This window comes from Mugil cephalus, chromosome 16 (genome assembly GCF_022458985.1).
Source record: "Mugil cephalus isolate CIBA_MC_2020 chromosome 16, CIBA_Mcephalus_1.1, whole genome shotgun sequence".
Taxonomy (NCBI): Eukaryota; Metazoa; Chordata; class Actinopteri; order Mugiliformes; family Mugilidae; genus Mugil; species Mugil cephalus.
This window is the reverse complement of record NC_061785.1, coordinates 8,876,852-8,899,986: the sequence shown is the minus strand read 5'-3', so window position 1 is coordinate 8,899,986 and position 23,135 is coordinate 8,876,852. Positions and strand designations below refer to the sequence as shown.

At 38.9% G+C, this 23,135-nt stretch overlaps 2 protein-coding genes across 3 annotated transcripts; one reads left to right on the top strand and one right to left on the bottom strand.

The window, feature by feature from the left end:
• Positions 1–334: 334 nt before the first annotated feature.
• On the bottom strand, positions 335–3,388 carry arl3b (ADP ribosylation factor like GTPase 3b). Its single transcript, XM_047609127.1, has 6 exons — positions 3,272–3,388; positions 2,603–2,746; positions 2,358–2,474; positions 2,221–2,271; positions 1,226–1,411; positions 335–1,124 (listed from the first exon to the last, which is right to left on the bottom strand). Exons 1-6 carry the CDS (start codon positions 3,371–3,373, stop codon positions 1,077–1,079), a joined length of 648 nt encoding a protein of 215 aa, XP_047465083.1. The 5' UTR covers positions 3,374–3,388; the 3' UTR covers positions 335–1,076.
• sfxn2 (sideroflexin 2) lies at positions 2,842–17,963 on the top strand. 2 transcript variants are annotated; one of them, XM_047609125.1, is made up of 12 exons: positions 2,842–2,968; positions 7,608–7,846; positions 8,936–9,106; positions 9,221–9,319; positions 13,034–13,109; positions 13,269–13,354; positions 14,478–14,538; positions 14,624–14,690; positions 14,794–14,843; positions 14,930–14,979; positions 15,081–15,128; positions 17,322–17,963. In XM_047609125.1, the coding sequence occupies exons 2-12, from the start codon at positions 7,692–7,694 to the stop codon at positions 17,419–17,421; spliced, it is 963 nt and encodes a 320-aa protein (XP_047465081.1). In that variant the 5' UTR covers positions 2,842–2,968; positions 7,608–7,691; the 3' UTR covers positions 17,422–17,963. The 2 variants fall into 2 exon arrangements, with proteins under 2 accessions (XP_047465081.1, XP_047465080.1); XM_047609124.1 differs by lacking the exon at positions 2,842–2,968 and adding an exon at positions 3,625–4,085.
• The last annotated feature ends 5,172 nt before the right edge of the window (positions 17,964–23,135 follow it).

The following is a 23,135-nucleotide window of genomic DNA, read 5'->3' as shown; positions in this document are numbered from 1 at the left end:
TGTGAGTACGCAGCAACGACAAGAAACTTTTTTTTTTTTTTTTTTAATTCACATACAGTATCTTCAATTCTGGACAGATTACATTCAAGAATATCAAAAGGAAAAATGCCGAAAGACTCAGTTCCCCTCTCTAACCCAAAGAGCACACAGAAATGCATCGGGACGTACAGTACATATACCTCTGTTAAAAATCTGCCAGCATATATTAGATATGCAAATATTATAGACTACAAAGTACAGCCTGGTAACAGATACTCTATAACATGTGCATAACTGAACATACGAACACAGGGCCGACCTATTTACAATTGATCCAAAAAAAAAAAAAAAAAAAGTGGTTCCTTTTAACCTTTCAATTTCATATTTGTTTTATACATATTAACATGTACAGTATTAATCTTTTAGCGGGGAGAGCTGGTACCGATTCTCCTTGAAATCACGCACAACACATGAGCTGTTGTTTGAAAGCACTCTACGCTCTACTTCACCATAAATAAGTCAGTTACAAAAATATACCTCACTTCAAACAGAGCCATAGCAGGAAAAGCGCTTACAGCCGTCGTGGAATGATTAAAAAAAAAAAAAAATGGAGGAGGAGAAGGGGGAAGAGGTGGGAGGTAGGAGTAGTGGAGGAGGAGGAGGAGGAGGTTTGGTTTCCAGGACAGCGTGTGAAAGAGATTAAAGAGGATGCTGGAATTCCAGTGAAAGAAGTTTTAATGGGAATGTTTGAGGTTGTGACAGGCTGTGGACGGTGGCTGCAACTGGCTGGGACAGTGAGTGTAGAGGGGGTCGATTTTTCCTGGCGTGGGTTCCCTTTGAAGGCAAACGCCCCTCCTCTTTCGTGGGGGCCGACATGGGAAGATGTGCCGAGTTTAGTAGACATCAGCGACACGGGAATGCAAGGGGTTAAAAACTCCAAGTCCACGTTGGATTAGTAGTGTGTGTACATTCACAGGTACAATATATCCCATCGTACTAAGGCTCAGGAGGGTGCGATGTGTGTCAGTGTACGTGTGTGTGTGTGTTTGCTGCTGCTGCGACTGCTCCTCCCGAGTAGTAGAAGACTAGAAGCGAAGCTATTTTTTCTTGGAGTTGACGCTCTTGCAGACCCAGTTCATTCCCTCCTGAGGTGGAGTTAAGAGGAAAAAAAAAAAAAAAGTAGAACGGTAAGAAGGAGAGAACAAAGTCGCACAAAAAAAGGAGACGGAGGAGAATTTCCGCTCACCTGAATGCCCTCGCCGGTGAGGGCAGAGCAGGACTGGATCTGCCACATGCGATCCCGGATGGTGTGCAGATTGAGGCCCTCCGCGATCTCGGAAGCCGGGGCGGCCGTCAGCAGGTCCTGTTTGTTTGCGAAGATCAGCACAGGAACGCCGCTCAGCTTCTCCTCGTCCAACAGCTCGGCCAGCTCCTGCAACAAACACACACACACACACACATCCGCTGATTATACAGAGAGACACAAAAAGGTCGTGACGGAAAGAGAAAAGATCCACGTCAACTAAATTCCTGCTAGATTTGACGCATGACTTCCATGAGACTTGATTTAACTCAAGCTTGAAAGCAAAAACATTCAAATTTACTGCTTTTATATAATAAGAGAGTTTTACGCTTTGAAAAACAATCAGCATTGACTTAAATTCCATTTTCAGGACCTTTACCCATGAACTAAGAACTTGATGTAGCATGTTGGAGTCGGTGCAGACTCTAAATGTATTTATAGGAACAACATTTTACCCACACAAAAAATCCCTACTGGAGGATTTTATACTTTTCATAAGCACAAGAACATTTGGAACGTATTTGCAAATCACACAATAAATCACAATAAACAGAAAAATATTCACATGTCATCCATTTCTTTTAAAGGGCTCATTCATTTAGACGTGAGGCTTGGATTGGAATAACTAGTGGATCATCAGAATATAAATCTACAATTATCAATCATGTCATTTTAAGATGTTCAACAAAACATCAGAAAATAACATATAGAGGTTCTTAAATGTGTATATTTTACTTGTTGTCTTGGTTTTATGTGACAATAAACTGTATGTTTTGGAATTTGTGACTCGTAGACAGACAAACACAAGTATCCAAACATCTAGCTTAGGGTTTTCTGAAATGTTGTAGACAAAATAAAATGATAAATGAAATAAAAAAAAACTGTGCAGATCACAAGACAATGAACTAATCATTACAATAAAGCCACATTCTACATACCTGCCCCGTTTCCTCAAACCTCTTTCTGTCGGCGCTGTCAATCACATAAATCTGAAACAAAATGTTGTCAGTGTTAACATGTGTGTAAAACTCTATCCAGGGTCTTTGCTCCGTTTGGTGCATCTAGCTTAACTCACCAGCACATCAGTGTTTTCAAAGTAGTTTCTCCAGTATGGCCTAATCTTCCTCTGGCCTCCAATGTCCCAAACGTTCAGTTTAAATCCCTGAGACTGGACGCTCTTAATGTTGAATCCCTGAAAGAAGCACAAAGCATCAAGCTGGTGCAATCCCCGGGCCAAAACTTTGAAGCATCTTACATAAAGCAGTGACACCCATGTGTTACCCTGACAGGTGGTGTGTGTGTGTGAGCCAGTCGTCTCACCTGTGTGGGGGTGATGTGGCTGATGTCCTCGGACGCCAGCTGTTTGAGCAGGGTGGTCTTCCCTCCGTTGTCCAGACCCAGCAGCAGTATCCTAACCTCCTGGTCTGGTGTGCTCTTTAGCTTACGCAGAATAGACAGCAATCCCTGCAACAAGCAGTGAAAACATCCACGTGATGTCACTTTACCAGAAGTGGGGGAGCACTGTTGCAGTTAGCCACCACTGGAGCAATAGCATCTCCCCCTTCATGCAGCCGGGCACCCCACCAACTCAGGCCGCACAAGTGCATCTCCAGTCCTTGATTTTTGATGAAAAGCAAACCCTCTCCTAACTTGTACCGGCACAAGGAGGCGACAACAACACTTGCAGTGAGTAGCTGGCCACATCATCTTATTTATTTGCTCGCTTCGTGGCTAGTTGTTGCCATGCAGGACTAGTAAACATAACAAGAGCTAAACATAGCTAACTTGCTAAGCTAATCTCCCCTGATAACTGAACGAAGCATCAAGGCAGCTTTAGCAGCTCAGCGGTTTTTCTCGCCGTTTTGCGGACAGCGGAGTTTACGTGATTGGTAATAAATAAAAGCGGGCGATAATTATTGACACAGTTTTTTCACCCGCGAAGCCCGATGTTTAAGTTAACGGCTAATTATTGCGGTAAATTAAACTCACCATCTTGTTGCCTTCTCTCCTGGAGACGCCGCCGAGGGTTACTAAGGGGGATGACGTCAGACGCACAGCTACGCACAAAACTCTGCCTCGTGATGCGTTCATGCAATAACAGAAGAATAGGAAAGAGAGTAACGAACAACACACTGTTATGTTGTTGCGTTTATTTTTATGTGAGGGACGACTAATTGTATTTGCCAATTAGTGTTTATAATAGATTTTATTATAGTAAAACTCAGGATTTTATTTACATTTCTACACTTAGAAAAATTAAAGATGTCATCAGAGGCCACTGTGAACGAATCCCCCCACTTAAATTATGATAATATTCAAATAAACGATTGACATTGAAAGCCGCACGAGCTGCAAGTATGGAGGACGAATCTGTTAGCTCTCTGCTAAATGTTTAACGCATAGAGCACGAATACTCCCAAATGGTCCATTTTGCAAACTATCACTTGCCACACATGTTACACTGACTTACTGCACAATCGCTAGTTTGTTAAATTTTAGCCCGAAACCGAGAACAAACCATTCATGTTGCGATAGAGCTAATTAAGTAGCTAGTTAGTTCGCAGCAGCTGTAAAGTAAAATTTTACTCAGGTCCAGGAAACATACAGAACACATCAACACGTTTATGTATTTTAGGTCTGTTTGTTGAGTGAGGTTTGGTTTGGGCTGGTTTTAAGACGGGGATCTGCCCCGACCTGTGATTGGAGGACGGTTTGCCACGTGCACATTTCTTTACAATGCCACACGAGCACGTTTGATTACCTGACAGGTTGCTCCGTGGAGCGAGTGGAGCGTCAATCTCAGGTACGTCTTCTGTTTTACTCGGTGCAGATTAATTTACAGCCGGTATGCGAGAGGCTTTGCCCGTGATCTCTCTCGCCGTTTCCATTTGTTTTGCAGAAATCAAATTCAGCCGGTAACTCGAGCATTGAGTTGCATCACTCCCAGAGCTGACATGTTTTCACTTTATGTGGTTAAACCTAACGCCGGGACTCTTCTTTAGACTCACAAACATCTGGGTTATAAACCGAATGCATGTAACTGAACACACTTCCTGCGTGCACGATCTTAAAAGTGTCGAGACCCTCGTGTGTGGATATATCCAGATGTTGCTGTGGCCTGCAGATCCAGTTTGTCAAGCCTGCAGCTAGTTAGTGCTGCAAAGTGCCATTACTTGAGAAATCTTAAGGTACACCAGCGAAAACCCAAACAGATCGTTGCTAAGTCTTAACTTGGTGAATGTTATGATGCTCAGATTACGCTGAAACACTGTGAGAGAAAAGTGGTAATTCAATCATGTGATCATTTTGGAGCGCGTAGTTTGTGGAGCTCTTTAACTGGATCAAATGTAACTTTCTTTTTGTTACTTATTCTAATCCACTGACTAAAATGGCCTTGTCATGACAACAGAAACATATGTGGTACAGCACAATGCAGTTAAACAGCGCCACAAACCAGAGCCTGCAAAACGAAAACACAGTTTCTTCTTCCAAATTAGTTATTTTAAATAAATACTGAACGCTATAACCTTCATGGGGCTAAGATTTAGAGCAAGAGTGTTTTATTAGAATGCATTCGTTTTCTCTCCTGTACCCAATGAACTGAGCGAACCTATTGATGTAAATGTGAATGCATTCTAGTATTCTGCTGTATTGAGTCGAACATTTTATTGTTGTCCATACTAATGCGCATCTTAAATTCCTGCACAAAACCAATTACTGCATGAAATAAACACATAAAATAATGTTATGTGCATTTCATCAAGCAACAGTATAGAAACGACGAGTCAATACATTGATCAGTTGCCAGAAAATGAATAAAAACAGTACAATTTCCATGACTACACCGACATTAATGTGAATATTTGCCACATTTTCTTTAATTTATTGTCATAATTTTAATATTTTTCTCATATTTTGTTTTGTTTGTACTATGGGTTTAACACCCGATCAACATATCAATCCACTGTGAAAATAATTAGCTGCAGTCCTGAACAGAATAGTTAAAGTACACATTAATACGTCAGTAATAATCATACTTGTTTTTGGTATGTAACACTTTTAATATTATTTCTTTGACATCATTTGCAGTGAGTAAAGGATCTAGTCTCTCATTGGTGTCAGAGTATAGCTGGTTCATCCTATAAGACTGCAGGTTTTTAATTATTTTTCATTTTACATTCGGATCCATTAATCTTCCCATTGATTTGTGTATGAATCGACCGGTTGTTTTCTCTAATACCCTGTGACCTCCATTGTAGACGCCATTATTTTCCCTGGCTCTGGCTGAACTAATTAATAAATTAGGCGAGAGCAAATGAACTGACAGCTAATCTGATAATGGGGAGCAGTTTTTAAACTGAATGCGAGTTATGAATAAACTCAATGTCTTTGGGTTTTTACTGTTGGTCAGACAGAACAACGTTGTTTAAGTGAGGTGAGGTGAGTTGTTGTTTTCAGGTGTTGATAGTGACAGTAATAGTTACAAAATGCAACACAACTTTAAAACATATGAGCCACAAACCGAACATACTGACGTGTAGTAAATCTGGATCATTTGGGTCCCTCCTCAGTCTGGGGTTGTCTTAATAAACTCCCCTATGCAGCCTTAATTTACTGGTCATGTTAGTCACTTCATATTTGGACTGAAAGAAAGATTTATATTAAAGTGTTATATTTTGTCCAATAGTCCAAAAGTTAATTAAATTATATTTACTATTTGTATACAGCATATTAGGTGGAAAGTAACCAAGATGCAAGTTTAAGCAGTTTTTAAAAACTATCTTTGCTTTGAGAAATTTGTGACTATTTTAAGCAACTTTCAGCTCGATAGTTACTAATCAACTATTAATTGAAAAGAAGTCACATCCAGCAGATTATTAGCACTTGTGCTTCAAAAATAATAGAAAACCATTTATTTATTATCGATAAAGATGAAGATTAATTTACTGTTAATAATTTTCCTTTTGATTTCAGCTTTTTATAATGTGAGCACTGGCCACTTTTCTCAGTTTAAAGTCAACATGAACTGAACGTTTTTGGATTTCTGATCAAACTAAACGATCGGTTCTGAAGCTTGCGGCTTTATTCTGTTCCCAAGCTTCAGTTATGAATCCAGTTCTTTCTCTTTTGATTATTTATTCTTATTGGCGTCTGGGGCCATGTTGTCTTCTGGCTCATGTTCAGCGATCCCACCGGGTCTTGCCGGCCTTTAACCCACTTTCTAAACAAACAGCTTCAGAAACAATCCAGTTCCAGCCAGGTGGAGCCTTCAGATATGGCTGGTGCCGCGCTCTCCTCATGTGTGCTGTGTATTATTTCACCTAAAACTCATCATAAATACTTGGTAGTGTAATAATATCGGCTGTGCAGTGGGACTTTTGGGCGGGCCGAGCTGCAGTCAGCAGGTTTTGACGCACGTTGCTGCAGCTGCAAAAACTCCAAATGACTACCTGTGGATCCATTTACCAGGGGGTGGTCAATGATTTCTAGTGGAGATTTGGGGCTTGAGAGTTCAGGGCGGAACAAGAGTTTGTGTTTGTTCAGGGATGTGTTTGGTTTCTAACAGTCTGGGTGGTGAAAGAGTTGGAGCGCTGCAGGGTATTCACAGTGAAGATGATTGTTTTTACACCAAGATTTAAGGTGCTCGCCAACGTTTGATGGCTCCTTTACACCTGAAGAGAGACTGGATAAAACCACCACAGTTAATTATTCTTGGAAATTGGAGTTTTACTTGTTCCACAACATTAAATGTTATTATTGTACTTGTAGTTTACTTTAGTCTGTTATTTTTCAAATAACGATTTTACAGACAAGATTTATTAAATATGACACATGATTACACAATAGTATTGTAGTAACTTATGTACTTCTTATGTGTTAATGCATTGGTAATTACTAAAATATATATAATAAAACAGGGACATTTAAATGCTTTAAGTGCATTTTTCTGGACATTTCATGAATTTAAATTAAACTGATTGTGAATGCAAGGCTTTTATATACTATGAAGTGTAGTTTGACAAACAGTTTCCTGTTTTTATAGTGATTGACAAACTTTAACCAATCATTTCAGCTCTAATATTTATTGTATCAGTCTGCTGTTGATTGTATTTCATGATAAAATCCAGACTATACCCATGTGTCTCTGGCCCACTGAGCTAAAAACCTGCTAACGTTACATCAGCTCGGAGCAGGACCAGAGACGTGTGTGTAGTTCCCTCATTAACCAGTTTATTATTTCAGCCTATTGTTTGTTTCTGTTCATTTCGTCTTCATTTTTTAAAAGAGCTGTTTAATGCCTCCATTTTTTTCTTTTCTTCTCCAGGGGTTCGACTGCAGCGAACGGCCGAGGAACCTGCTGCAGATTCTTTTTAATGCATCGGCTTGAGGCCGTTCTTCAACAAACACGATGGCTTTGAGCTCGTTCGACATCGATGCGCCGCGATGGGATCAGACCACGTTCATGGGCCGACTGAAACACTTCTTCAACATCACAGACTGTCGCACGGCGCTGCTGCCTGACTCGCGCCTGGATGAAGCCAAGGCTTTGGTGGACAGCTGCAGGTAAGGACGTGAAGACGGCGTCGGGCCTCCGCCTCGGGCACATTTTTTTTTAACCTTTCAGACGTCAATCTTTCAGCAGAAATAGTATGAACATATTCGAAATTACTCTTGTTGACACAGTTGGCATTTGTCCATAAACGTGTAAAACAGTTTACCCCAACACTTAAGGTAACACTTTAACTACAACTGGTTTGTGAGAAATCAAAGTCGAACTTCCTGCTTGTTGTAGTGATACCTGCGTTACCATGGCTACTGTTAACCTCTTTCCTGTTATTCAGTCCTATTAAAAGCCACATCAGATTTTTTGTATTATTATTATTCTTATGGACATTTTTATTGCAGTAGGTTAAATTTTATAAATATTATCTTAAAATATTAAATATTAAAGTACTCAAATTATGTGTTTTTGTCACTACTAAAAATAAATTGTTAAATATATAAAAATTAAATATTAATTTAATATTATTATGTTTAAAGGCTATAGTGCTAAAGTAGGTTTGACTATTTAAAAAAATAAATAAATAAAAAGCATGAACTGTATACAGATCCTCTTTAACGTCCCCCATAAATTTCCCGAAGGTCAGTTTTGAAGCTCAGTGCAGTGGCTCCGGCAGTCGCCATCTTGGAAGTAAGTCCTTCACTCCACTGAAATACGAGCTAATTCAGAAATAGCCAAAGAGTTGGAGTGTGAGTGGAGCTGGGTAGAGGCTGAAAGCAACCTGCTATGATTATGCGCAATTTAAGTCTTGATGTCATTTAAATTAGTGAATTGTTTAACATTTCCTCTCTGTACAGTTGCCATGAATTGCTTAATTAGCTATAAATGACAAAACTTTATTTGTACCTGGCTGTAAACATGTTTATTTCTGCTGTAAAGTTGAGGATTTAGGTGCTCAAGTGGTCATTTGGCTTCGATTTCCATCCCTTAGACGTTGGCAATTGTTGAAAATTGGAATTGAGTGTAATATCTGTGACAGAAGCATGGAAATGTAAAGCAGTTTTAAGGTGGATGTTTGGTGAAAGTGATCTTTCTTTAGGTTTGTTAGTCCTGCTTCAGTGTTTCTCTCTCTTTTCTTTTCTTTTCTGCAGGGCAGGGTCCATCCCTCCTGGAACTACAGAGGAGCAGCTCCACTACGCTAAGAAGCTCTACGACTCTGCCTTTCACCCAGACACAGGAGACCGAATGAACCTCATTGGCCGAATGTCGTTCCAGGTCCCCGGGGGCATGGCCATCACCGGCTTCATGCTGCAGTTCTACAGGTAGCAAAAAAAAAACAAACAAAAAAAACAAACAAGACGAGCTGCATTTTACCACGTCTTGCTGTTTGACAGAGGAAGCTTCAGAGGAGTTTCGTTAACTGTGCGTGTTTCTAGGACGGTTCCTGCTGTGGTGTTCTGGCAGTGGGTGAATCAGTCCTTCAACGCTCTGGTCAACTACACCAACCGTAACGCTGCCTCCCCCATCACCACCAAGTAAGATCCAACATGTACATTCATCCCTTTCAGGTGAATAGATTTGATTTATTCATGTGCCACCCCACAGTAGATAAAAAATAGCATCATAATGTTGAAAAAACTGATGTCTCGTTTAACCTCCTGAGACCCGAGCTTTAGTTTGGCGTGGATATTTAATTTCTCCGTAAGACGAATAAAAACTAAACATCATCTATGAACAAGATGTAGTTTTTGAAAAAAAAAAAAAAAGTCCTCATATGTGGACACAGGGCTTAATTTGCTGTATAATACAATAAAGTCATCAGCGTGTAACAAATTATGAAACTATTTATTTCAAATCCTGAACATTGCTGAATTACTAACAATGAAGTCCCAACGTCCTCAATCGAGTACTTGCTAATTACTGATACTCTACCTTGTTCCTATCGGTAGAATTTGTTAAAAATTTTTGTTACTTCCCATATCAAACTAGAAAATTTAATGAGCTGGATGAGGTTTTGTACTTATGTCCACTTGTGTCCTGTGATCAGCTGCTGAATGAGTGTGTTGACCTTTTGCCACCACAAGGTGGCAGATTAAAGCGTCCACTTCAGGGAACAGCAGGTTGAAATGAATACAACTAGAATAAGCTGCTGCAAACAGAAAGCTGAAACGTCCCCATATGAGGACGCAGGGTCTCAGGACGTTAATATTAAGTATGAAATAACTACATATGAATTGACTTGATTTTGTCCACATTGTGCATCTTGAGGAAATGTTCCAGTCAGACTTAGACTTAGACATGATCCATGAGGGGGAATAAATTCAGTTACAGTAGCTTAGTTGTGCATAAAAGAAATACTTTTAAAAAACACTAAATATAATAAAAAAATGAGATTAGATTACAATAAAATAAAAAATAACTATTATGTAGTAAAATAAAATAGAAGAATAGAAGTGTAATCACAATCAATGTCTTTTACACATTTAAAATTCCCTGTACAACTTGAATAATCCGTGCTGCTCTACTACCGTTATTCATGCTGCTTGTTGCCGTTTTATTTTTATGTAGATTTTTTCTACCCTGTTTAGCTTATTTTATTTATCTTGTTTAGACACTGTTACCAGTATCATGTACTATTTACTTGTGCCTGTATTATAGTTACTCAGTATCTATGTATTATAGTTACCATGGGTAACAACCCAGGATCTTGAGTGCAAAATTTCATTCCAACTCATGCTTCTGTGTGGTTAAAATAAAAACATTGAATCCTTGAAATATGCAGAATTAGCATTATGAACAAATTTATAAAAAGGTGGTAAGTTTCCAAGAACCCAATGAAAATGACAGAAAGTAAATATTTTTTTTATCTGATTCCTCATCAATACGTCTTGTTTTCATTTGGACCTCTACTGTATTAGTTGGTAAAAGGTCGGTACAGAAGGTGTTGATGTAAATGGAGTAAGGTCAGACATGTCGGCACATTTCCAACATGCTGCGCAAAAGAAAATACATAATCAAATAAAAAGAGAGTAGAGTAAAAATTAAAAAACAAACAGTCAGATTGACTGTTGTAGGTGGAGGGAGCTTAGAGTCGAGCTGGAATCTGTAGAGGCCGGTTGAGATGGTGCAGGTATCTGGTGACGATGTCCCTTGGGTCCCTACCCTTGGAGGTAGGTTTGGACAGTTGGTAGGAGACACAAAGGGTTTAAATATCTCATTAAGAACTAAAAAAAAAAGCCTGTTTCCCCTGTGACTTAGAATAAGCTGATGAAAACAGATGGATGATCAGTGAATGACCTGTGCAGCTTCATGTTAGTTCATAGATCTCTGTTGCGGCTCCTGTGAGATCTCCAGGTAGTCATGAAGGGGCATCAGCTAGCTTCACACCAAGCAGGAAATACTTGTAATTACAACACGGCTCTCTTGAATACTCGACGGTGATTGGTCAATATTCAGCGGTGATTATTTCTCGATGGGCCACGTATTTACACAGGCACTAGGGGGAGATATTTAACGCTGCGCATTGTCCACAAATGCTTCAGCATGTTGGTGTTGTTGCCGCCCTTGTTTGAAATTGCGGTGCTGCATAAGTTGCACGTTGCCTTGTTACAGTCCCTTCTGGTGAATTGAAGCCACTTTGGACCGTTTCAGTCTCTCTTTCCTGTCGTCATGTGACGTGAATGACGTGCTTTAACGTAAAGACTCTTCGTCTTTTGTTTTATGGCGTTTAGCAAACATCTTTTAGGTGCATTATCGCCACCATCTGGACTGGGATGTAAAGATTCGGCACGAAAAGAATCGATAAGCATGAATGCGAATGATATCGATGAATTGAACCATTTACAATCGATCCAAAAGGTGCTGAGTAAAGGCAACTGGACTTTTCTTGAAGACATCATGGAAATTAGTGGCGCCAGTTCTATGGTGAAGCAAGTTTCTGATTTGATTTACCCACGGAGTTTTTCCACTTTAAAACCTCAACTTCCCACTAGTCTCTCAGAAAGGAGAAGCTACTCGGATGAGTTGCGAAAACGTCTTCAAGAAATTCTACATGCCCAGTTGCCTTTATTCATCACCATCATGACCTGAGTCAGTGGAAGTCTTCACAGACGGATGGAATCGATGCCAAATCAGAACCGGCCCGTGAAGTCGGATCTCCAGCTCGGAAAGTTGGATTAATCTCAGCAGCCCGACATAGAATTAATTCCATCAGCAACCTCTGTTAACAGTAGTTATTTATGGCAATATGTTGTTGTTATTGTACACAAATGGTCCAATAAAGCATATTTTGCATACGACATCAGGTTTTGGTGGGTGTTTGGCAATCCAGACAAATAACAGTTTCATCATCAGAGTTCATTGTTGTTTATCCATAATTTCAAATAAGAGTTCTCCAAAGGGTTTTTAGTACCAACCATTGGCCCACAGGCTATTACAGGCGCTAGTTAAAGCCCAAATTACACAAAAATAACTTAATTGAGTTTAAATCATTTGCTGACAGCTCGGTCAAAAATCCAATCTGAAACAACAGCAACATTTACTCTTTTAATAACTAGGAAAATGGGAGTATTTTCCAAATATTACATTTAGACAAAAAAAATGGATACAGGGCTGAAGAATGACGTGTTCCCAACAAAGATGAGGAAAAGAAAACGTGTAAGAGAAGCAAAAAGCACAAACAACTGGACAGATTAACCAAACTGAGGTGGACAGACATGAAAATAATAATAATAATAAAAAAAAAAAAAACACTAAGAAGAACGCAGCAGTTTAGAGACTGGTTAGAAGAAAATGGCAACAGATTTTGGCAGCTACAATGTTCAGAGCCTAAATTCATTTTAAGCATCGGTTCAGAAACATACTGTGTCACCAGTTACACATCTCTCCAGTCAGGGATGTCCCGTCACTTTCCCAAGGTTTGACGTCCACTCTCTCTCTGTCATTAGGGCGCCGCCGCTCACGGTCTCCTGGAGACCAACAGGACACACCTCATAACATCCTAGCAACAGACAGGCTGATTTTTACACAAATAAAGGATGAATCATTATTTTGTGTCACATTTTTGAGTAATTTACAAAAGCCATCCGTGTTCGTGGTTGCCAGACAACTTCAGGCTTTATCTCTTTTCTCTGGATTACACACGTAGCTTAGAAAAAAACAAGAAGGATGTAGCCAGAATTTTTTTGACGGAGCTAATGAAGCTAACTGTGAGCTAATGTGATCCGGTGTTTAAATGTTGCGTCTCTCAGGCAGATCGGAGTCGCCTACTTCACAGCCACCAGCACGGCTTTAGCAACGGCAGTCGGACTCAACCTCTACACAAAGGTACAAACGCACATCTGGCCAGACCCACGATGGACAATCTGAAATGATCACTGTTTCGTCCAAAAACCTAACCACTAGCTACATCTTCCAGTTTTCTTCAGGGGATGGGGTAGCTTGTTACGAGGATGTTTTATGACTTTGGTTTTTCTCCATCTGCAGAAAGCTCCTCCTCTCGTGGCTCGCTGGGTCCCTTTCGCGGCCGTGGCAGCAGCCAACTGTGTTAACATTCCCATGATGAGGCAGCAGTGAGTCCTTATCGGTGTTGCTCTTAAAATGCATCACGTATAAGGAGGTGTACGGTGCATCTAAGGTTTTCTGCTGAATCACAGTGACACAGTAAATCTATAATTGCAATGCTCCTCTGTCTGGTGCATTCAAGAAAGCAATTTATTTCCAAGCTACAGCTCGTGCAAAATGCAGCAGCACAAAAGCCGGGCTGAGAGCTCACATCTCTCCACTTTTAAAATCACTACATTGGTTACCTGTCAGTCAAAGAATAGATTTTAAAATGACTGTTTTGAAAGCTTTAAATGGCCTTACTCCACCTTTATCTGTCTGACACGATCAAATTATATTAGGACCAGTCTACCTGAGGGTCTTAGCAGCTCTAAATCTGTTTTACCTTCAAATGAAATCTTAAGATGCACCTTTTTACCGTAGATTTAAATGCATTTTTATGTACTTTATGTACTGTGATATGTTTTTATTGGGATTTTTATTATTATTCATGCTTTTATTTTGTTATTTTATTAGGCTTTTTACTCATGCTTTTATTTTGCTTGTTTTTTTATTAGGCTTTTTATTATTCATGCTTTTATTTTGTTATTTTTTTAGGATTTTTATTATTCATGCTTTTATTTTGTTATTTTATTAGGTTTTTTATTATTCATGCTTTTATTTTGCTTGTTTTTTTATTAGCCATTTTTATTATGTATGCTTTTATTTTGCTTGTTTATTTTATTAGGCATTTTTTAAATTATTTTGTTATTTTATTAGGCTTTTTATTCATGCTTTTAATTTGCTTGTGTTTATTAGCCATTTTATAGACATGTTTTAAATCTTCTTTTTATCTTTAGCAAATGTCTTGATTGTCTTCTCTGTGCAGCACTTTGTGTTGCATTTAGTGCATGAATTGTGCTGCATAAATAGACTTTATTTATTATCTTTAGAGAACCTGTCTTCACACAGGGCAACTTCCCCATTTTAGTTTTGATTTGGGAATTAAAAGTTCACCCTGAAGCTCCAGTTATCTCACGAGGAAGCCAAAATATACGACTGCCACAACCTTTTTCCTTCAGACTCATTTATTATTATTATTATTATTTTCCTTTTGTTTACCTTTATTTTTTTGGTTTGTTTCTCTTTAAGGGAGATCCTGAACGGCATCGCTGTCACCGATGAAAACGGCAACAAACTGGGCCACTCTAAGGTCGGCAATGTGCACACACGCACTTTGAATTTTTGCTTTTTATTTTTCCTTTTCATTAATCATAATTTATCTTCATACCTTGCAGAAAGCTGCGGTAAAAGGCATCACTCAGGTGGTGATTTCTCGGATCACTATGGCCGCTCCAGGAATGAGTATGTAAAGAAGTAATGAGGAAAAGTTTCAGTCTATATATACATATATATATATATATATATGTATTAAATCTGTTGTAATGTTCTTCTCTCCTTCTTTTAGTCGTCCTTCCCATCATCATGCAAAGGCTGGAGAAATACAAGTTCATGCAGGTCAGACGTTTGTCTTGATTAGCGCTCTGCTCAGGTCACATGAATGCGTGCCTCAAGTCCTCAAGTGTTTTTCTGTCTGTTCGCAGAGAATCACGTTTCTCCACGGACCAATTCAAGTGATGATGGTGGGAGGCTTGTAAGTACAAAGGGGTTGCGGGATACCGGGAGATTTAATATCCTCACGAGCATTTCATCGGTGACCGTTGTTTTTTTTTCTCCTTCTTCTTCTTTTTAAAGTTTGATCTTCATGGTTCCCGCCGCCTGCTCCCTGTTCCCCCAGAGATGGTAATGAGACGGTTTCTGAGCTTTCGCCTCCTGACACACGACGTTTTAGAGACCTGACGGTTTATTCAGGCCTCAGGCTGAATTCGTTTTTTCATGCATACACAAGTTTAAGCTGCGCAAGGTTTAGAACGAACTACACAGAAATAAGATGAAACACCTGAATAACAGAAAACAGAGGAAGAAGAATACACCAGTCAGCCACAACATTATGACCACTGACAGGAGAAGTAAATAACATCAACCATCTTTTAACTGTTCAGTGTTCTGCTGGGAAACTTTTGGACCTGGCATTCATCTGTAGTCGTGTACCACCCACCTAAACCAGACCACTGTCCCCACCCCATATTAAGGTTGCAGCCTGACACAGACACACACACAAAAGCATGAAGAACTGAACAAGGTGTTGACCAGGCCTCCAAAGTCACTATCTAGTATCTGTGAGATGACCCCCCCCAAACAACATCCTGTTACCAGGCACTGCAGGTCACCCTCAGAAGGCCCATGTCCATTCTCTGGACCTACACAACATTAGGAAGGTGGTCATAATGTTATGCCTGATCAGCGTAAGGAAATAACATGAACAAAAACCCCAAAACGGCAGATTAAATAGCTTTACACACAAAACTAAATGATAATTTTTAGTCGATTTAACCTGCTGTGTATACAAAGGTTGATAATTAAGGCGCTTATAAAGAGACAAAGTCAGATCCCTTATGGTGGACGCTGTGAAACTATGGTTGATAAAGATTTTTGGATTTTTTTTTTTCTTAAAATGTGCCATGACTCACGCATATAATATTTGTCAATTTAAAAGGAGGCTGCTTCTTTGGACTTTTAAGAGTGAACTCACGTAGATTTGGAAACTGGTTCTCTGTAACCACTAGAGGCTAACACCGAAACTGTTCAGCTTTAGCAGAAATACACACGTTTACAGGCTAACTTTTAAACAACTTTTAAAATTTTCATGCAACTCACATGTTTAAATCTTAAGCTGGTTGCTGGGTGTCGGGTCAAACAATCTCGTATTTAAATCAGCCGCAGAGTCGTCTACAGTTTAACGAACGAACTGGTCTTTAAAATTTGACAAACATCATGAATGCACAACGTCTCCGTTTCTGCTGGTTAGCAGCTGCCTCCTTTTATGGCCCTCCATCAGATCAGTAGCCTGTAAATCACTGTTGTCTGGCAACAGACGTAAAAATAAAATGTCAGTGAGTAAACTGAAATGTGGAGAGCAGGACTGAAGAGGCTGGTGGACAGATGTTTTTTTTTTTTGTGAAGAACAAGGAGACGACAAGGTTGAGCAAATTTCTATTAGGGAGTTTGTTGATTAGGAGGGGATTTGTTTTTAAGAGAAAACATGAAATTAGGTTAAAGATATACTGGAGTTAGATTTGTAAAACTGAAACATGTTTAAAAATCATTTTTACATATATATATATATATATTAAGAAAATTACCACACATTTTGTGGTTTTGTCCATATTATGTAACATAACAGGATGCAGGAAATGAATGAATAATATAGACATGGGAGGGGGTCAGATTATATAAGTGCTGACATGGTTTTAAGACGCATTTCATTGCAATTGTAGTCATCCTTAATCATTTGTAGTAGTACCAGGAAAGCCTCTATTTCAAAAGAGTGAAATTACTTTATGGCCATAAATGAAGTCCATCTGTCCTTTCCATATTTGCAGAAGTGTTTTGCCACTAATCAAAGTTAACACAAATGAGGAAGTTAATAAAATGTGTACCAGTGTTCGTTTCAGTCACACTTTGTTGTATTAAAACCAAAACTGGGAGAACCTCTTTACTGATCATTCATCTTTTTGAAATTCAACATCATGAAATGTCAAAACAAAAATGTCTAAACTGTCAGATAAAGCTTGGATTGGAGGAAATTACTTGTGTATTTGTGGCCATCACTCAAACTTAACCGGACATTAATCATCACTAATTTAATGTCTTGAGGTTAAATTCCAATTATGGACAAGAACCTACATTAATATGGTCATTAAAAACATCTAACGTGCATTGGATCCATCTGGAAATACGATTTAAAACTGTTTAAAGAAAGAACTATTTTAATAATGATTGAATTTAATATTGGAAATAGTGAGTCTGATCTACGAGTTCTGCATATTCAGTCGAACTAATCCCTTTTCCTCGTGTCTCTTCTGTGTGTTCCAGCTCTATGTCCGTGACGAAGCTGGAGCCCGAGCTGAGAGACTCCATCGTGTCTCAGTACGGAGACAAAGTACAACGAGTCTACTTCAACAAAGGCCTCTGAGACCAGGGCGCCACATTAGTGTTTTCTATTCGACACACAACACGAAGACGAAGACACGTGTGTGTTTACGTGAAGTGTCGTAACTTTCTAAGTATTAGTGTCATTTTTTCGGTGTTCATCTTTGAGGGAACTGTCTGTGGAACTTCTGATCAATTATGTCACTTCTTCTTTTTAAAGTAGCTTCACCCTTTATTCCTGTCGAGGAACCAAAATGATCTCACCTCAGGAACAGCACGTCGTCTTACATCTCACTAGTCGGTTTTCTTTGTGTCCATCTCTGCCACGCTTCATCACGGCCCGTGCCTTTTTTTTTTTTATGATGGACTTCTTACTTTTTATTTCTTTTCTTTTTTTCAGCTGACACAGGCTGAAGTATGAAACTTAAACAAAATGCCTCTATGCATGAGTCGTTGGGTGCAGTGGAGGCTGCTGCCCCCTTCTGCCAGAAAGGAGAAAGATTAGTGTTACAGTTTATCCTGGATGATTTCACTGCGTAACCTCTGACCTCGCTATGAGCTGGAATAAAGAAATCGAAAACAATACGGGTTTGATCCTGTTTGTGTTGAAATCTCTGAATGAAAATTCAAGTGGAAAATTAGTCAGAATTTAAAAAGTGAAGGAAAACTGCACACTTGGCGCCTTTCACCGGCAGACTTATGTGACTCATGACGAAGTCAGCCGAGCATGACGTCTCGACAGTATCTGTGCCGCAATATTAAACTATACACTCTTTGTGCGTTTTTTTTTTCATTGTCAATACCAAGTGTCATGGAAAAATCCGGAAATTGCTTTTTACTGTAACAGTAAATCAGTCACTGGTGAGTTTCCGCTATCGTTTGAATTTACATAGCAATGTTTTATATTTTTTTGGCAGCGACCTTAGATTTAGTCGTAGTCTTTTGGTTGAAAATGCTTATTAGTTTTAGTCACATTTTAGTCAATTCTATGTGGTGTGACAAATGTTTTAGTCAGTTTTAGTCAAAAAAACAAAGTATTAGTCTTTTAATAAATTAATTTGAGTCAGTCAGTATTGGAAATTGGAATCAAGGTGGACAGGTTGTATCAAGCGTTCATTCATAAAACAACAGTTAACCTTAACCTCTTAACGCCCAGACAGATAGCTCTAGCCTGGCCTCCTGGATCGCTACATACTCATATGGGGACATTAAGCTTTAGGTTTTTATTGGAGCTTATTCTGCTTCATTTAAACACTTTAGTCTGCCATCCAGTAATAGCAAAACGCCATAAACACTACTAGAACAGGAGTCTTCAACATTTTTCAGGCCAAGGACGAGCTACAACGTCGCTAATTAGCAACAACTCATTTGGGGAAGTTGGGACTAAATTGTTCACAACTTTGGTTTTGCTCAGCCATGTAGAGGTATTAAAATAAACTGTTTTATATTTTGTCACACATCGGTGACTTTATTATAATATAAATAATGAAATAATCCCAGTGTCCACATATGAGGACATTATTTTTTGTTTTTTCAAAAGCTGCTACTCCCTGTTGAAAGATGATGCTAAGTTTTTATACATTTTGGGTCCTACTGATCCCAAATACCTTGGAGAAATTAAAAAACTATACCAAACAGAAGCTTGGGACTCAGGAGGCCAGACTTGCAATGCTGCCATGCTGTATTTCATTGCTGCTGGGCAGAAATCTTTAATCTCTATATTTAAACTTGTGTTTTTTTTCATAAATTGATGCCCTTTTGTCACAGTCACAAACAATCTTGCTTTTGCAATTGTGGAGGGCAATGAACACAGACGTTCCCACAATATAAGCAGCGGCTGAGGAACACACATGCTGAACATGACCTTGTCTCCCAGATCAAACCAGTGTAAACATGGCTGAACATGCTGCTAACGTTACAGAAGCTAAGTGTGCTGTTCTTTTAGACACATGGTATATGACATATAACAACACACTTGCTGACCGGACAAAGATCCCTGCATGTTCTGCACATAACAGAAAGACGCACATAAGCTAATGAATTGACGTTAGCACAACCAAGCTAACTTTAGCCTGAAGTTAGCAGCCCATATGCGTCAGGAGTTATGTGGAAAACTTATTTATCACCAGCCAATTTCCAAGTAACATGTTATGATATCAGTGAATTAACAAACTCAATTGCGTGTGTGTGTGTGTGACTAGTGACCAGCCACACCAGTGGGCATGACCAAACAAAGACAGGATGCAGACAACACTTTTGATGCACAATAGGTCATGCATTTTGAACGTCTGACAGACCACCCGCTAACATTTACGTCCAGTCTCGTCTTGTCAACAAAAACACACACGTCTCATCATGTTTTAGTCATCAAAGAGTCATGTTTGGCTTGTCTCGTTGTCGTCATGCATAAAGGGGCGACAATGAAATCATTTTGTCATCATCACTGTTGACGAGAACAACCCTTTCACATAGGCAGGGGTTTTATACAGTGTTTTTAGTAAAATATAATTAACTATGCGATTGGTTAATTCACACCTGAGCCCTTTTGTTGCTTTTATAAATCACGATCAATTGCAAGTGAAGTCAGTATTTTAGTAGTTGCACCTTTGAGTGCAATTACGTCACCAAATGTGCGTACACATCTGGGCACTGCAGATTTACTTCATTCTTCTTCATTGCAAAAGTGCTCATGCTCAATGGGGTTCAGTGAAGTTCAATGGGAGGATCGGGCATGAATGGTTCATTTCAAGTCCAGCCACAGATTCTCTATTGTTCTGAGATCTGAGCTTTGACTCAGCGTCGCTGTGTTATTCCCCTTGATGTCTTTAGATAAGGTTGAGCTAATTAAAAATGGGATAAGCTAAGAAATAAATTATACAAGATCCGATGTATGGAAGTCTAGAATAAGTAACGTTTAAGCTTTCAACCAAATCTGTGTCACTTTATGCTTTGGGTCATTTTTCTTGCCCCTCCCGAGTTACGCTTCATGTCCTTCACGATTTTTCTGTAATGTTCTCCACTCATTTTGCTCTGTGTTTGCAAGTTGCCAAGAAGTGTCGGCTGCACGTCATGATGCTGCCACCACCGTGCTTCACAGTGGGGATGGTGCGTTTGTGGTGATGTGCAGGATTGACCTTGGAGTCTCTCACATGTCTATGGGTGAATTTTAGATTTCATTTGTCTCTGCTGCTCTCCCATCAAGTGTTGGCAGCTTTGGTGAAGAGCCTGTGCAACAGCTGTTGTTTGCTGCCCTCCATCTGACCTGCTGCAGCTTTTACCTCAGATTGGTCCACTAGGTCTCTAGGTGGCCTCCATCATTAGTCGCCCTCTTACACAGTTGATCAGTTCGTCAGGACGTCTTCATCTAGGAAGATTTAAACACGTTCTTTCTATTTCCTAATGATGGACTTAACTGACCTCCAGAGTGTGTTTGCTCAGAATGTTCTTTTCTCTTCTTGGTGTAATTGAAGCCAGGAAAACCAAAGACTTGACCTTCACCTCACCCGTGTCTTCATACAACAGCCACTTGAGACATATTTCCTGCTATTACGTGATCTCCATTTCAATAATGAAACTACTAGCACCAACTGGCTGAACCTGGACCAATACAATCACTTATTTTCAGTGTTGGGCACGTTACTTTTAAAAAGTAATTAGTTATAGTTAGTAGTTACTTCTCCCAAAAAGTAACTAAGTTAGTAACTCAATTACTGCATGAACGACTCTTGTTTATTATATCGCATAATAGGTCAACCGGAAATCGGGCCGTATTAACCTGCTGAAAAGACACGTATCGCCACCTAGTGTGGAAAAGAACTGTTATTCAATTTTCTTGCGCTGCATGTAAACTGGGACAAGGACTGTAGTCAAAAAGTTGAATTTTGAGCATAGCTCGATTAAGCTCTGCATGTAAACGCACTGCATGTGTCCTGCACAGAGCCCAATATCTGCCACCAAATCCCTCCTTTTCTTGGATGCAGAGCGCTGCCATGATCGTTACAACGGTGGGAGATATCGCTATACAAGCTGTATATAAGCACAGTCGCCATTCACCAATGAGCTTCCATTAACGATCCTGTAACGACACATTTGATTTGTTTGATTGAAAAAAATAGGAACAGCTTTGCGGCTCCCGTGACTGAGAACCAAGTCGGATGACAACAGACAGCTTTAGTTTGTCACGTGGCCCATTTAATTGTCAGTAACACAAACAGCGTTATAACGATGGAAATAGTAATTAGTTAGATTATCCCGTTACTGAAAAAAGTAACGCTGTTTATTTTAACGACATTATTCCCATCACTGTTTATTTTCCATGAAATGTTTGAATGAAGTAGTATAAATCTGGTTTTACTCTGACAGTAAAGATTGTTCTATTGTTATTAATTGTTGTAAAAACAAATGTATTATATTGATCATGATTCAGTTTATAGAAGTAAGAAAAGGGGTAAATACCCTAATGGGAGAATACTTGGGTCAAAGGGTCTTGATCTCCAGGTCATCGAGTCAATATGTGGTCGAATGAAGAAAGAAGACATTGACACAGAATTGCTCAAGGTTTCTTCGTGTTAATAAAAAAAAGGAAGCAATTTCCAGCATTGCTTTATTTCTTGCTTATGCAGTTTTAGTTGCTAGGTTCTGGAAAGTGTTCTGAGACAATATGGATTATTATTGACACTATATTAATAAAAATTTAGCTGAATTTAAAATTAAATCCAGCTAAGAAAAAAAATGGTTATTTAGAAATTTTCTTTACTTTGGAGAAATTAAAATGTGGAAAAAGGACAGTTAGAAATTACAGTCATCTGCATATATAGACATAATAAGATTAATGTATATGTACATGTGGTGGATTCAAACATACTTAAAGCAAATAAAACCATGTACAGGAAATATGGATATGTGCAAAGGGGAACTGAAACGACATGTGAAGGGAGTCGTGTACAGACAAACATAAAATAATAAAAATTAAACTTAAAACTGTGAGTGTTCACGGAGAAGTCTGCTTATAGTATTCAGCATTTGATCAAAAATAACTGTTCAACTGTGTTTTCATTTCGGAGGCTGTGGTTTATCGGTATTATTGAATTGCATACGTTTGTATTATATTAACAATCCCATTTTAGTCAGTGGGGTATAATAAACAACAGAAACACAGTTTAAGCAGTGTTCATTTTGTGTTTTAACACATTTTTATTTATATTTTTGCTTTCACTGTTGTATTTTATTTATTTCATTCTTCTTCCTGTTGCACGTATATTTTATTTACTCATTTACTAGTGATTTTCAAGAGTGTTTTTTATCAGGCAGAATGCTCTGCTTGAATCAGTGACCTATCTCGATCAGAAAATAGTATTCCTCATTGCCTAAAAGTCGTAAATAAAACAGTTTATTTGGTTTAAAGGAATTTGTCCTTTAATAGATTAATATACTAATACATTATCTCAGAGGTGATTCAAGGGTCAGTGCTCTTAAAAGATGGTTTAATGTCAAACTACTCTGTCACAAAGCTGCCCTTTGGTTTAAACAAGAAATTGTATTTAAATGAGAGGATGAGGTAGGAACAAAAAGTGCAACTTAAAGATATAAAGGTCAATAAATAAAAAGAGAAAACGTCATTCTATCCTTTGTCTCTCCTTTTGGACTGAACCCTGCATAAACCAATGTTTAAACCACAAACTTTTGTTGTTGTTTTTTTTGTCATTTTTCTTCTTCTTCGTTTTTTATTCTTATTTTTAGGCCTAAACATGCCTAGGG

Bases quoted from the DNA above. Each gene is read 5' to 3' on its own strand.
- sfxn2 (XM_047609125.1), top strand. From the start codon at position 7,692: ATGGCTTTGAGCTCGTTCGACATCGATGCGCCGCGATGGGATCAGACC. The intron at 13,110-13,268 runs GTACAAACGCAC...CTCCATCTGCAG, and splicing joins GACTCAACCTCTACACAAAG to AAAGCTCCTCCTCTCGTGGC. The intron at 14,539-14,623 runs GTCGGCAATGTG...CATACCTTGCAG, and splicing joins ACAAACTGGGCCACTCTAAG to AAAGCTGCGGTAAAAGGCAT.
- arl3b (XM_047609127.1), bottom strand. From the start codon at position 3,373: ATGAACGCATCACGAGGCAGAGTTTTGTGCGTAGCTGTGCGTCTGACG. The intron at 2,747-3,271 runs GTGAGTTTAATT...TGCTTGTTGCAG, and splicing joins GGAGAGAAGGCAACAAGATG to GGATTGCTGTCTATTCTGCG. The intron at 2,475-2,602 runs GTGAGACGACTG...TGCTTCTTTCAG, and splicing joins GCCACATCACCCCCACACAG to GGATTCAACATTAAGAGCGT.